This window comes from Alexandromys fortis, unplaced genomic scaffold (assembly GCF_014885135.2).
Source record: "Alexandromys fortis isolate MF-2015 unplaced genomic scaffold, M_Fortis_MF-2015_v1.1 scaffold_139, whole genome shotgun sequence".
NCBI lineage: Eukaryota > Metazoa > Chordata > Mammalia > Rodentia > Cricetidae > Alexandromys > Alexandromys fortis.
Window position 1 is genome coordinate 1237547 of NW_026068020.1, and position 15306 is coordinate 1252852.

General features: G+C 50.2%; 1 protein-coding gene across 1 annotated transcript in view; it reads left to right on the plus strand.

Annotated features, from left to right (window-relative positions):
* Positions 1-15306, plus strand: part of Per2 (period circadian regulator 2) — a 46243-nt gene that overhangs the window by 23036 nt on the left and 7901 nt on the right. The window contains 10 exon segments of the mRNA XM_050163009.1: positions 2475-2581; positions 3060-3213; positions 3506-3614; positions 4281-4400; positions 4938-5022; positions 6917-7079; positions 7170-7276; positions 8591-8755; positions 9720-9959; positions 13739-14544. Coding sequence (XP_050018966.1) covers positions 2475-2581; positions 3060-3213; positions 3506-3614; positions 4281-4400; positions 4938-5022; positions 6917-7079; positions 7170-7276; positions 8591-8755; positions 9720-9959; positions 13739-14544 — 2056 coding nt within the window.

Genomic DNA, 15306 nt, shown 5'->3' on the forward strand with positions numbered 1-15306 from the left:
TTACTCTTACTCTGTGACTGGCCCCTAATGGCCTCCTCCCTCAGTTCTCCTTCTATTTATACTCTCTTCTTGCCAGCCCTGCCTATCCTTTCTCCTGTCTTGCTATTGGCTGTTGTTTGTTCAGCGCTTTATTAGACCATCAGGTGTTTTAGAAAGGCAGCTAATCACAGCTTCACTTAGTTAAACAAATGTAGCATAAGCAAAAGCAACACATCTTTATATCATTAAACAAATGTTCCACAGCATAAACAAAAGTAACACACCTTAAAATAATATTTCCCAACACCTCCCGCTATCATTTGTCTGGGAATCAGTACTGTGATCTTCAGGTCATCAAATCCTGGGACAGATGTTCAGTGTTTTGGATAAAAACGAACTTTTTTGCTTTTTGTGTGTGTTTGTTTATTTGTTTGTTTTTCCAAGACAGGTTTTCTCTGTGTAACCACCCTGGTTGTCCTGGAGCTTGATCTATAGACTAGGCTAGCCTCGAACTCAGAGATTCACTTGCCTCTGCCTCCCAAGTGCTGGGACTAAAAGTGTGCGGCTGAACTTTTTTGCTTTTGACATCACTGCTGAAGACAAGGTTATGTGTCATTTTTACTTACCTGGCAGTCAACTAAAATATGTGATGGTACTGTCCTGCGACAGTGATGTTTCAGTGAGACCACATACACTGCTGTGATTCTTTTACCTGTGACAAGGCTGTCATGATGTCATCCTGTAGTAGTGTAGTGGCCACAGCAGTACCGTGCTTCTGGCTTATATATTTATAACTTGTCAAGTTAGCAAGCCTTCCCCCTTGGTGCCCCACAGCAGCCTACACTTCTGTGTGCCCTGTGTTTCTTGATTACGTCAGCAGTCACGCCTGGTGACCAACCTGTGCCCTGTGGGTTGGGCTTTGTTCACCTGACCCTGCCGGTACAACGGAATTGCCTAACGGTGCATTTTTCAGACTGTGTTCCTCTGATACAGGACATGTAACTATACAGGCGAGGAAGTGACTTGAAATCACACTCAAAATTTATAAGATTAGGTTGTGGTAGCACACACTGATCTCAGCATGTAGGAGGCTGAGACAAGAACCATTGAGAGTTCAAGATTCTACGTGAAAAAAAAAAAAAAGTGAAAGCAAGAAAACAAATACCAGAGCTTACAAGAAACGAATGCTAGAGACGGGGCTTTCTGGAGACCTGGAGGTTGTTTCAGTTGAGCCCGCCTCTGTCCCCCTGTTTAAGCTCTGTCTCGTAGGTGATGATACCATCAGGGATGGAGGAGATGCCATTAGCAGGACCTGGCTTCCAGGCTGCCTGCACACCTTTCCTCAGAGCTGCTCAGGCTTCACACTGAGTCTGTCACGGAAGGTGCTCTCGCTGGTGTGAGCGGTCCTGGTGGACTCAGAAGGGCTTGCTTCTGATCAGGTTGTCGTCCACTGTGTGCCTTTTCCCAGCTCTTTGACAGGCGCAGAGCTGGAAATCAACCGGCTGTTGGGAGTGGTTTGGAGAAACATGTCAAAAAAAAAAAAAAAAAACAAAACCATGGGAAGTGAACAGAGAACCAGATCAAGTCACCCCTAGATTTTGGGTCCTCCTCCTCTGTCTATCTGGCCAGGGACATGGGTCCCCGCCTCAGGGTCATGCCACACTGCCTCCAGGAAGGTTCTGCTCTGTGAGCAGCCAAAGACCTGCCACCCCTGGCCTGGGGTATCCCAGGGACAGTATCAGATGCAGAACCTGGGACTGAGTGTACAAAGCCATCTAAGAGGTTGCCATTACTGCTTAGGTCTAAGGACTGAAAACTGCCATGTTTTGCTCCAGTTGTGAGGCTGGTAGGCAGGCCGCCTGTGGGAGGCCGTCTGCAGAGTTCTGCCTAGTGAGTGGAACCCACATGCAGGCCCCTTCAGGGAACCTTGTAGTCAGGGTCAGGTATCAGGCCCTTCCTCCTTAGTGTTGTTCCTCCTTTCCTCTCCTCTTTCTCCTCCCCAGCTCCTTGTCCTCTTCCTCTTTCCTCCTTCTTCCTCCCCTCCTGCAGTTGCTCCAGCCAGGCTTGTATTGGGGAGGAGCCAAGAACATTCTGTACTCTCTGTCTGAAAGGAAATAGGAGGCCTGAGAGTATGCCTCAGACACTGAGGATGTAGTCAGAGTCAATCCAGATCCCAAGGAAGTTCTAGTCTAAGGTTTTGTGCAGCAGGGCCTTCTGCTTGACCGAGGGGAAACACCTGCAGGAATGCCTAGGGGAAGATGAGACTGCCAGCCGAGCTAGACTCAGACAGAGCCATAGACTGCTGCTTTGGTTCCATCCCTACAGTGACCAAGGACCAGCCCAAAATGCCAAGGGGCCTACATTTTATAGAAGCACAGACAAGCACTGAGCAAGGGTTCCAGCCAGTCATGGGGACTCCTAACATGGCCCTCCCTCAGAGTCTGCCTGACATCTGTATTCCATACCCTGACTGCCTGCTGTCCCTCTCCTGACAGGGCAGTCCCCCTCCTGGGCTATCTACCTCAGGACCTGATCGAGACACCTGTGCTCGTGCAGCTCCACCCCAGCGACCGGCCCTTGATGCTCGCCATCCACAAGAAGAGTAGGTCGTCTTCTTTAAGCCCTGAGACCGGTGTGCTCTGGTGTTGGAAGAGGTCAAACCCACTGGGGATGCTGAGCCCTAGCGGATGCCCTACTTCCTTGCTGAGACCTGGTGTCATCAGCCCTAGGTGGGCAAGGGAGAAGAATACTCATAAAGGGCCTTGGCAACTCATTGATAGTATTGGTGTCCATGAATATGAGGAGACCAGCTGAGCTGTGGGGAAGGAAAGTTCTGACCATCCCTGGGAGTAGACTGCACAGGATCCCCCCAAGCGGATCGCTTGCACACGTGGGTAACACAGAGAGACACGCGTCCTGAAATAGGTGACGAAACTACCTCTGCTGGAAACCACCCCAGGGGTGTTTGCAGCAGACACAGCAGTTGGAAGCAGTGGCTTTGAGGAGGTGACCTTGGCTAGCCTGTGTGTGTCTGTTTTCTGCTCACACCCCAGCCCTAAGACCTGTTTCTTATCCCCTAGTCCTGCAGGCTGGCGGACAGCCTTTCGACTATTCCCCCATTCGATTCCGCACCCGCAACGGGGAGTACATCACGTTGGATACCAGCTGGTCCAGCTTCATCAACCCTTGGAGCAGGAAGATATCTTTCATCATTGGGAGGCACAAAGTCAGGGTGTGAGTGCTCCCAGGGTTCCACTCTGTGGATTTTGGGGGATCCTGGCCTTCTCTCACTTCCCACCAGCAGGGGGCCAAAGCTGGGGACATCTCCCTGTTGAGAGCCACTGGCCATGTGGGCAAGGGATGACCTGTCCAGGTGGGAGGAACTCATCTAAGCAGAGCTGTGTCGTAGCTTGGGGGGTGGGGTGTCTGTGGGCTGGAAATGGAGATTCCAGCCTGAGTGAGCAGTGTGGGTGCCATATTCAGGCTAAGACGGGCCCTTCTGATGAGACAAATTAAAATCATTCAGGGGCCCTTTGAATGAGGACGTATTTGCAGCCTCCCCATGCCCCGAGGAGAAGACTCCGCACCCCAGCGTTCAGGAGCTAACAGAGCAAATCCACCGCCTGCTGATGCAGGTGAGTACCACACTAGGAACGCTCTATTCTGCCGGTCTCCATGTCTGCCCAGATAGGCCAAGTGTGGACAGTGTGGTTGGCCTAAGAGCTACCAAGTGCCCCCAAGTTTTCCTAGCCTTAGAATCTTTCGTATATGAGTCATGACCTTGAATGAGTGGTTGAAGGCTGCCCATACCCCATAATTTCTAGTGCAATTTCTACTGGTCTAAGGCTCACTCTTCCCCAAAACACGATCACCAGCACCGGGGACTCAGTGACATCACCCTACAGTAAAATCAGTTTAACTGCAGTCAGTCCCACAGCTGAGGTTGATGTCCCCTTCTTGATTATGGGATACAAGGTATAACTCTAGGTGAATCAGTCCTGGAGCTAGCTCTTGTAGACCAGGATGGCCTCAGACTCAAAGAGATCCACCTGCCTCTGCCTCCCGAGTGCTGGGATTAAAGGCATGTGCCACCACCACCCGGCTACATTTCTTTTTAATGGGGTCTCCTTGGTAGCTGCATGCCTAGAGATGAAGGCCAGACAATGCAGGGTTTAAGCTCCCCTCCACTATCTTCTCTGTGTGACCTTGGGCAAGCTGAGACCACTGTCTGAGCTTGGCTGGTGGTGACTCTTCTGTACTGTTCCACCATGTCCGCAGCGATGTGTATGCTCTTCCTGCAGCCTGTTCCCCATAGTGGCTCCAGTGGCTATGGGAGCCTGGGCAGTAACGGATCCCACGAACACCTTATGACATCATCCAGCGACAGCAATGGCCATGAGGAGTCTCACCGGAGGAGATCCGTACGTCCCTCTCTGTTCTTCCCCCAGGAGTGCAAGCTCAGCAATGCGGGTCCTCAGTTAGGAAGCATGATCGGAAATAGGCAGGCAGTGTCTGAAGCCGGTGGCTCCATCACCTTCTCCCAGAGAAGGCTCTGTTCCCAGAGATTTACTTCATGTTTCACGTTGAGGCAGCTACCCTGTAGTTAAACACATAAAGGAAAATGACTTCGGTGGACAGAGCAGGGGAAACAAGCTTAACTGGAGGGTGGTGAAGAAGCATCAGCATCCCCTTGGCTCTGTGTTATCCTTGGGGATCGATCATGAGAGCTGTAGCCAGCTCCATCTGGCTCCTTCAGGATTTCCAAATCCGTGCTGGCGTGTAGTAAGTACGCTCCGTGATGGGCACGTGTGCAGCATGTGCGAGGCCCCGGGTTCCACTCCCAAAGAGTCACTCTCTGTGCTCCTCGACTGGTGTTGGCTGTTCTGTTCTCACTGCGGGGATGGAGAGAAGAAGGTCTCCTAGAATGAATAACGTGTTCGTTATTGTTTTTCTTCAAGGGAAATTTAAAAAATGGTGGCAAGATTCAAACCAAAAGTCACTTTTCTCATGGGTCTGCAGAACAAAAGGAAACATCCGTTGCAGGTAAAAAGATGTCCTCTGGCTCCTTCCTCACTCCCAGGAGGTTTTTCTCACTTTTTCTTAATAAATAAATACATTTCTTCTTTTCAAGAAGAAAACAAAAGAAACCATACATTCTTTTGCTTGTGTCTTAGGATGGCAGAGAGAAAGACATGGGATTCCTGGCTTATTGCTCTGTTTGAGGACTGGGGAGGTCACCTCCTGGGTGTGCTTTACCCCATTGATATAGAGATGAGAGATGATGTGAGATCCTTCTGTGTATTTGTTGCTTTATTGGTTGATAAATAAAGCTGTTTTGGCCAATAAGCCAAGGTGGGAAATCCAAACAGAGAGAGAGAGAGAGAGAGAGAGAGAGAGAGAGAGAGAGAGGCAGAGTTAGAGAGATGCCATGTAGCTGCCAAAGGAGACAGACGCCAGAACCTTACCTGTAAGACACAGCCTCATGGTAATATATAGATTAATAGAAATAGGTTAATTTAAGATTTAAGAGTTAATAAGAAGCCTGAACTAATAGACCAAACAGTGTTGTGATTAATATAGTTTCGTCAAAGCAGTCTCACTTACACCCCATCCTTGCTTAGCAAAGAAATAAGAGCTGCTCTACTGTGTATGACTAACAGGTTCATATCCTGCTGTTCAGAAAGCCCTTGTTACCCTGTGGACCAGTAGGGCATGGAGTGTGGGTTTCCTTTCCCCAGGACCTGCCTACCGAGTACACTGGGGGAAGGGGTAGAGGGCGCTTATTTTTTACTCTGCAGAGTAGCTGTGTGACTGCATGCTCACATTTCATACATGTGCAAACTAACACCTGCATGCACATCTGTGCACGCGTGCGTGCGCGCACACACACACACACACACACACACACACACACACACATACATACAGCTGGATAGAGTGCCCAGGTGTCTGCGGTTCTCAAAACAAGACCTCCCTACAGTGGACAGAAAGGGGCTGGGTGTTAGGGATACACCAGGGAGTAAGATATAGCTCATTGCTCAAGATCTCTCAGGACAGCAAGCATGTGGTTCCTATGGTGAGCACAGACAGAATCCACAGCCTGGTACCTGGGCAGCAATTGCTGTTTCATCATTGTCACCATAAGTTGTGTTTGAAAATTGGCCCTGGTGGTTCAGTGGTTTGAGTCTTGTCACCTTTCTTCCCTAGATACTAAAGCAGAGAGATCACAAATTCCAGGCAAGCCTGGGTTCCATAGTTTAAGGCCAGCCTGCCTCATAGGTGACTTAGTGAGACCCTTTCTCAAACAAATAAACAAACAAACAAACAAGCAAAAAAAGCCAGATGTGATGGCACATACCTTTAATCCCAGCACTTCGGAGGTAGAAGTAAGCAGATATCTGTGAGTTCAAGGCTGGTGCGGTCTCCGTAGCAAGTTCAAGGCCAGCCAGGGCTGTATAGTGAGACTCTGTCTCTATGTAAATAAGTATCTAATGATGGGTAGGCTACAGAGCTGTTCATGGTAGATTACCTGGTCTGCATGTGAAAGCATGCATTTGTTCCTATGTTCATTCTCGCCTACCCTGCTCAGGAGACTAAGAGAGCTGGGTTCTGATTGGCCACCAAGCTCAAGATGTTAAGGCCCACCCTCTTCCACCTAAGCTCTGAGCCCTGAGAATGGCCCTGGCACGTGCTGTTAAGGCCAGAGAGAAACAAGCTCTGCCTGAGTGACAGATGACTCCAAGTTCCTGCTCGGAAGCCCTGCAGCTGCCAGGCTGATGGGGCATCTGGGTGCAGACTGTCACTGGGTTCCGTGTCAGTACGTTATGGATCCCTACCCCTGCCTTAGAGCAGAATAAAATGCTTTGTAAATACAGAGTGGTTTCTTTGGGCAGATGAAAGGTATTAAACGGAAAAATTTTATTTTGTTTCATTTCAGAAATGCCAAGCAGCCCCCCAGCTCAGGTGAAAGCTGTCACTACCGTAGATAGGGACAACTCAGGGGCCAGCATACCCAAGGGCAGCTTCCCAGAGGAGCTAGCCTATAAGAACCAGCCTCCTTGCTCCTACCAGCAGATCAGCTGCCTGGACAGTGTCATCAGGTACACAGGGCACTTATGACCTTCCCCGCCATTGCTATCATCCCCACCCACACCTTCCCACCCACTCAGTGCCTTCCAACCCTCCTCCAGGTACCTGGAGAGCTGCAATGAAGCTGCCACCCTGAAAAGAAAATGCGAGTTCCCAGCCAACATCCCATCCCGGAAGGCCACAGTCAGCCCTGGGCTGCACTCTGGAGGTATACTTTCCATTATGGGTTATCTAACCTGGGACTCCTTAAATCTCCTTTGTGGAGTCAGAAGTCATCATAAACCCTCATGTGTTCCCTTTTTCATCCTGAATTAAGTTTTCATGCATTGTAGATAAACCAGCAAAGTTTTTAAATGACCAGAGTGGCTGGAAAGTCAATACCCTCCTTAAAGGTCAAGGTGATGTCTAGACATGGAGTACTAAGTGTTGACAACAGGGTCCAGAAAGCCTGCTGGTGGCCAGGGGACAACCCTGAGTTCCATTCCCTTCTATGGATGTGCTAGCCTCTGTTCTGGGAAAAGCACCTTTCTAGCCTGTCTATAAGATCCTATCCTGTCTAGAGGAGCCCTATCCTATCTAGAGGATCTCTGTCCTGTCTAGAGGATCCCTAACCTGTCTAGAGGATCTCTGTCCTGTCTAGAGGATCCCTGGCATATCTAGAGGACCTCTGTCCTGTCTAGAGGAGCCCTAACCTGTCTGGAGGATCTCTATCCTATCTAGAGGATCCCTGGCCTATCTAGAAGACTTCTGTCCTGTGTAGAGGATCCCTGGCCTGTCTAGAGGAGCCCTCGCCTGTGAACACTAGCATGCCCCATGGCTATATGACAGCTTGGGATACTTAAACACCGTGAATCATGACCAGGGTCGGAAAGGAACCCCACTGGATGTAGTGGCACATGCTCACAATCTCAGGACTCAACAGACCAAGGAGGATGCTGAGTTGGAAGCCAGTCCGGGCTACAAACTAAGACTTTGTCTCAAAAAAGTACAAAAAGAAAAAGAAACAGGGCTGGCAAGATGACTCTGTACATAAAGGTGGTTGCTGTGCAAGCCTGAATTCAATCCCCAGAGCTCATGTAGAGGCTAAGGGAGAAACTGACTCCACAAAGCTGTCCACACACAACAACAATAAAAATTTAGAGAAGAAATAGGGTATCCCATTTATAAAATGAAGCAAAAGAGAGTAGAAGGTCATGCATGGAATAGAGTGACCAGCCGGACCACCCCTGACTCCTGCTTATTGAAGAAGTCATTGCTATACCCCAGAGGACCCTGGCTCAGCACCACCACAGCCATCTAGATGCTTCCTTCCCAGAGGTCCTGGGCTCTGAGTGTAAAGCTCACATTGTTCCTATGTCATCATTTCCTCTTCACCTCTCTCCTGAGGACAAGCTGTCATCAAGTATTGTGGGGTGGAGTGTAGCCAGCATGGGCCCCACAGGTCCCTTGTATCTCCAGATCCTTAACCGGGCAGTGGCTTTAATCCTGTATATGTGTTTGCATCTGTTTTTCTCTCATCTAGACACAGCTCGGCACTCCAAGGTGACCAGCCACACAGAGGTCAGCGCTCACTTGAGCTCCCTGACGTTGCCAGGCAAGGCAGAGAGTGTGGCGTCCCTGACCAGCCAGTGCAGCTACAGCAGCACCATCGTCCACGTGGGCGACAAAAAACCACAGCCGGAGTTAGGTATGCCAGAGGTTTTGGGGGAGTATCAAAAGCAATCTGAGATATAAAAAGAAACTTTGAAGGCTGGGGAGATGGTTTAGTAGGTAAGAGCCGTGCAAGCGTGAGAACCTGGTTCGCATCCCCAGCACCCACATAAGAAGTGGGCCATGGTCAAGAGCATGCCTCTGACTCCAGAACTGGAGTCTCAGTCTCTCTCTCTCTCTCCACACATGCTATATGCGTGTAGTACATATATGCAGAAAATTTGACTTAAAAATTAGAATGTTAACTACCATTTTGATGTTTGTTCAAACTTACCAGACGAGGTCCAGTAAAAGATATTGGGTACTTAAAATTCAGAGGCGGCATGTGGCCAGCTAGGGCCCCAAGTACAAGCCCTTGCTGTGCTCTGGTGCCACCTGGTGGCAGTTATCTGCCCTAATGTCTTCCTTAAGGTACAGGCCCTGCTAGGGACCTTTTCTCTGCCCAGCCTTGCCTCCTAGCAAAGGTGAGCCTAGCAACCACTCCTATGTAGGGAAAAGAGCCAGACATTGTAAGAAGACTGATCATGGATCAGCGCTCTTAATAAAATGTGTCTTTGAGGCTGGGGAGATGGGTTAAGTTGGTAATGTGCCTGCTGAACGGGCATGAGGTCTTGAGTGGTCACCATGCAGGGCCCTGAGCCTTGGAGGGTGTAGCACTTTGGCCCTATCCCTTGTGTACCAAAGCTGAGGGCAGCTTTGGAATGTCTTCCAAGTGGAAGTCCACAGCTCCCAGTTTCCTGTTGCCCGTAGGCCTGATGCCCGACCCAGTGGATCATCAGGTCTCTGCTTGCTGCTTTCTGCCTGTTGCTGGGACTTCCTTGGAAAGCTGAAGTAGGCATGGGGAATGTTGCCCCCGGCTGTGGGCATCAACTGGGTGTGAGTGATCTGTACTGCAGGTTGACTGACAAGCTCATGCTGACCGAGCCTGCTTCTTGTTGCAGAGACAGTAGAAGACGTGGACAGCGGGCCTGAGTCCCTGGATGGTGCAGCCGGCGGCCTCAGCCAGGAAAAGGGGGCTCTGCAGAAGCTGGGCCTCACCAAGGAAGTTCTGGCTGCACATACCCAGAGAGAGGAGCAGGGCTTCCTGCAGAGGTTCAGGGAAGTGAGCAGGCTCGGTGCGCTGCAGGCTCACTGCCAGAACTATCTCCAGGAGAGGTCCCGAGCCCAGGCGAGTGAGCGAGGTGAGTACTGACCTGAACTGAGCATGCCATTTCTAAACTTTGTTCTTTTCTAAGACAGGGTCATGCTGGCCTGTTACAGCAGTCCTCTTGCCTTGCTGCAGTTATGGGTGTGGGCCTCCTTGCCTGCTCAGCACTGTCTTGAGAGCGCTGCATCCAGTGCTGGCTTCACACTGAACTGCGCCCAGGTCGGAGGTTCATGTGGAGCAGCCATCACCACTTTGCTGGCGATGCAACATGGGAACACTTTCGAGGATGCAGCCTCTTGTTCCCAAGCAAACAATACTGTAGACAGTTGCAGAGCCCTAGGCTAGCTTCAGCCAATTGTGACTTGGGACTTTTATCCATACCCTGGGATAAAAAGCTAAGTTCAGCCTGCAAGGACTAAGCATGGTGTTATGGAACCTTAGCAGGAAGCTCTTGGAAATGGAGGGTAACTGTCCCCTCCAGTAGACTCACCCTTCTGACCTGGGACTGCCCTGTGGACAGCCAGACTCAGCCAGACCTCAGCCAAAGCCATTAACGTGAAACTGCTAATAAATCCCTGGGGTGGTTATGTTCAGGAATGGAATAAGATCCACTCGGGTTTTCTATTCCAGGAGCCTGGTTCTTGAGTCTGGCCACCTGTTCACACACTCACGATGGCATCAGGCTCAGGCCACACTCCCACCTGGCTCCTGTGCTTGACCACTTTGTTTGTAGCCCCAGAGATGGGCTGCACTGGCCAGACATACCAGGTCTTTTGGCTCTGGAGCTCTGGTCCAGGATCGCAGTGACCCCAGGAGACACACTGCAGGGAACTGAGGAAGCTGAGATCTCTTTTAAGGATCTTATCTTTTCTTCTTTCTTTCTTCCTTTCTTCTGAAGGTAGGAATTGAACCGGGGACTTCAGCGAGCCTGCTGCTCTGTTCCTGAGTGATAACCAGACAGGGTTGCTTTCCACGTTTCCTTCTCACTCTCTTTCTCCAACTCACAGTACTGCCACATCCAGGAGCCTCGGTGGAAATGATAGGAGGATACCCACCCCAGCCCTGAGCAGACCCAGTGTGCACAGTTCCAGTTCCCACCGACCCCTAGACCCAGCCGTTTGTACAGGACATGAACCACCCAACATTCCAGGCAGCCCTGACACCGCTGGAGCTTAGCATTTTAGCCACTGTCCTCTCTCTCTCTCTCTTTTTTAATATTTATTTATTTATTATGTATACAATATTCTGTCTGTGTGTCTGCAGGCCAGAAGAAGGCATCAGACCTCATTACAGATGGTTGTGAGCCACCATGTGGTTGCTGGGAATTGAACTCAGGACCTTTGGAAGAGCAGGCAATGCTCTTAACCACTGAGCCATCTCTCCAGCCCCCTAGCCACTGTCCTCTCTTGAGGGAAAAACAACAAACGGGCAGAATGGTACAACCTTCCCTTGCGGGGCAGTGTGCTTGTGGGCTGCTTGTCTCAGTATGCAGTAAAGGTGTGGGACCCTTGTCCCAGCTCACAGATGCCCCTGCATACCTATTGCCTTAGGCCTGTTATTCTGATGAAGTGGGAAGAAAGCAGACCCCCGGGACGCCCCCCAAGGAAGGCACTAGGAGTGCACAAAGTTCCTCCTGCCACAGTTGCTCCCCTTATCCTCTCTCCAGACACACCCGTGAGGAGGAGTGTGTTCCTGGGTATATGCGACTGTTGGTCAGCTTCAGCACTGTGACAAAATACCAAAGAGGAACAATCGATAAGGAGACAGTGTTTAAGCCGCGGTGGTGGCGCACGCCTTTAATCCCAGCACTTGGGAGGCAGAGGCAGGCGGATCTCTGTGAGTTCGAGACCAGCCTGATCTATAAGAGCTAGTTCCAGGACAGGCTCCAAAACCACAGAGAAACCCTGTCTCGAAAAAAAAAAAAAAAAAAAAAAAAAGGAGACAGTGTTTATTTGACTCACGGTTCCAAAGGTTTGCAGCCATTGTTGCTTAGCCCCGTTGGTGCAGAACAGCACTCCATGGCAGGAGACAGTGGCTGAAGGGCTGCCCACCTCACAGAGGGCAGGATGGGTCCTGTATCTTAGGGCGTGCCCTGGTAGCCTAGCTTTCTCCCAACTAGGCCCCAACTCCTAAAGCTGCCACCTCCCTCCCTCCCCCAGGACCAGCAACTGAGCCTTCAGCATGGATTTTCAGGGGTACTCTAGACCCAGGCTACTGCTGCCCTCCAACTCTCCAGGGGCAGGAGGAACATACAGGATCTCTTTGGGAACAGTAGTGGTAGGCTAAGTGAAGCCGGCCATTCTGCTATTTAGGGTCTGTCCATCAATATGTATTTTTTTCCTAAATATTGGGCTAGCAGAGAATGCAAGTTTTTGTTTTTCAATTTTGTTTTTGCACAAAGAATCTTTGGATTCTAATTTTTTGAGAATTCCATAAAATATGTTTTTTTATATTCACACCCCCTCACCGGCTCCCAGAGCCACCCCACCACCCTGCACACACCCTGTGTCCTCCCCTCAAGTCCAGTTTGTATTCTCATGTACTCCTAGGTGTGAGGCCATCTGTGTGAGAGTGGTGGCCTACTGTGGGCCACACCCTTAAAGAAAACATGCTCTCCCTCCCAAAAGCAGTCAAATGTCCATAGCTTCTCAGTTAGGACCGGAGACCCATTTGAACCCCTTCTGCCTCCATGATTGCCTGGCTTGATGGTGTGCAGGCAAACACAGCTGCTGTAAGATCATGAGTATAGTGGTCCAGAAGACCTATTTTGTCCAGTCCTGCCCGACTTCTGGCTCTCTCAGTCTTCCCATCCCCTCTTTGATCTTGTTCTCTGATTCTTGGGGTAAGGTTTATGTAGATGCCCTATTTGTGGCTGAGCACTCCACTGAAGTTGTGAGTTTCTGTGTTAACTGCCAGACAAAGAAACTTCTGATGATGTCTGAGAGCTGCACTTGTCTGTAGATATAGAGATACAAACTTAGAGGTCAGTTTGTTACTATAAATATTTAGCAAAGCAATAATAGTGGGTTTATAACTGGGACCTGGGATCTCACCAACATGGGTTCTTGGTCAGATCTGCAGTATCAGACATACCTTTCCTCCTGTGGAGGGGACCTTAAATCAGAAAGTGCTGTTTGAGCTGGGCGGTGGTGGCACATGCCTTTAATCCCAGTACTTGAGAGGCAGAGGAGGCAGATCTCTGAGTTCGAGACCAGCCTGGTCTACAAGAGCTAGTTCCAGGACAGGCTCCAAAGCCACAGAGAAACCCTGTCTCGAAAAACAACAACAACAACAAAAAGAAAGTGGTGTTGGTTGCCCCCATAACACTCATGCCAGTATTGTGCCCAAGGGCATTTCTTGCCATACTGGTGATTATTGTAGTTCATGGCTAGATTAGACTGTTGGTAGCGTTCCCCCGAACAACCTACATAGCACCTCCTAGTACTGTGAAAAGTAGGCAGTAGGGAGGAGGCTTCCTGGTCCATTTCAACTTGACTTCTCCAAGGACAAAGGACCTTTAAGGCCCTCACATGAGAGAGGATGTGGGACTTTGAGGGGAAAGAGAGGACTATGACCTATGAGTAAAGATGCATCTACAAGTTGGTGGAATTTGGTTTTATGAAAAGCCTCTCATTTTATGTCCATCAGTTCCCCTCACTGGCTATGGATTGAGAAAAACCAAGTGTTGTCTCCAGGTCTGTGGAACTGAGAGGTGCCATCAGTTGCCTGACATTCTACACTCTCTCTTAGTAGACACAGTAGGGCTTGTAACTACTTTTCAATCTTTACTCTGGTTGTTTTTCTGCATTTTAGCTACCCCAGGACTAAGAAATACTTCTGGAATGGAGTCATCTTGGAAAAAAACTGGAAAGAACAGAAAACTAAAGTCCAAGCGTGTCAAGACTCAGGACTCTTCTGAGAGCACAGGATCTGGGGAACCTGTATCCCACCGTCCTCCTCTCGTGGGCCTGAATGCCACAGCCTGGTCCCCTTCTGACACATCCCAGTCCAGCTGCCCCTCTGCACCCTTCCCTGCCTCAGTGCCAGCTTACCCTCTGCCTGTGTTCCAGGCACCTGGAGTAGTATCCACACCAGGGACTGTGGTGGCCCCACCTGCAGCTCCCCACTCCAGCTTCACCATGCCTGTGGTACCTATGGGCACCCACCCTGAATTTGCAGTGCAGCCTCTGCCATTTGCTGCTCCCTTAGCTCCAGTCATGGCCTTCATGCTGCCCAGCTACCCCTTCCCACCAGCAACCCCAAACCTGCCTCAGGCCTTCTTCCCCAGCCAGCCTCACTTTGCAGCCCATCCCACACTTGCCTCTGAAGTAGCTCCTGCCTCCCAGGCTGAGTTCCCCAGTCGGACCTAGATGCTCAGACAGCCATGCGCTTGTCCAGTCACCCCTCCAACAGGCACTGCAGCCTCAGGCAGGGCCTCCCCACCGCTCTTCCAGTCCCGAGGCAGCAGTCCCCTACAGCTTAACCTGCTTCAGCTAGAGGAGGCACCTGAGAGCAGCATTGGAGCCACGGGGACCTTGGGGACCACAGGGACAGCAGTTTCCGGTCTGGAATGCACAGCTGGCACTTCTCGGGATCGGCAGCCAAAGACACCTCCAGCAGTAAGGATGCCGTGCTCTGCCTCCTTCCTTCCAGGCAGTAGGCTGGACTGCACGGTGGTCAGCGCACACCCTCATGTCGGGGCTTCTGGATTGGGTGCTTCCTGCCAGCCTCAAGGCCTGGTTCAGGCTACGGTGACTTTTCTGGAGTGTGCGATTCATGGTTATGAGGTCCTACCATGAAGCATTCTTTGAGCCCTGTAGGGAGCACAGGAAGATGACAGATAAACAGATGAGGGGACCAGGAATAGTGTGTGACTGTGGGGCGCTTTGTGGGCCTCACATCTCTAATGAATCCTAAAACTACTTTAATTTTGGGGAATGCAGTGGTAGTGCACACCTTTAATCCCAGCACTTGGGAGATAGAGCTAGGTAGATCTCAGTGAGTTCGAGGCCAGCCTGATGTACAGAGTTAGTTCTAGGACAGCTAGGACTGTTATGCAAAGAAACCCTGCCTTGGGGGAAACAAAAGTGCCTTTAAAAAACAAAACAAGTTGAGCATGACCTTAGGTGTCTTTTGGCCATTTGAACTTCTTCTGTTGAGAGATCTCTGTTCAGCTCAGTGCCCCATTTTATAATTGGGTTGATTAGCCTTTTACAGTCTAGTTTCTTAAGTTCTTTATATATTTTGGAGATCAGACCTTTGTCAGTTGCGGGGTTGGTGAAGATCTTCTCCCAGTCAGTGGGTTGCCTTTCTGTCTTAGCGACAGTGTCCTTTGCTTTACAGAAGCTTCTCAGTCTCATGAGGTCCCATTTATTCAATGA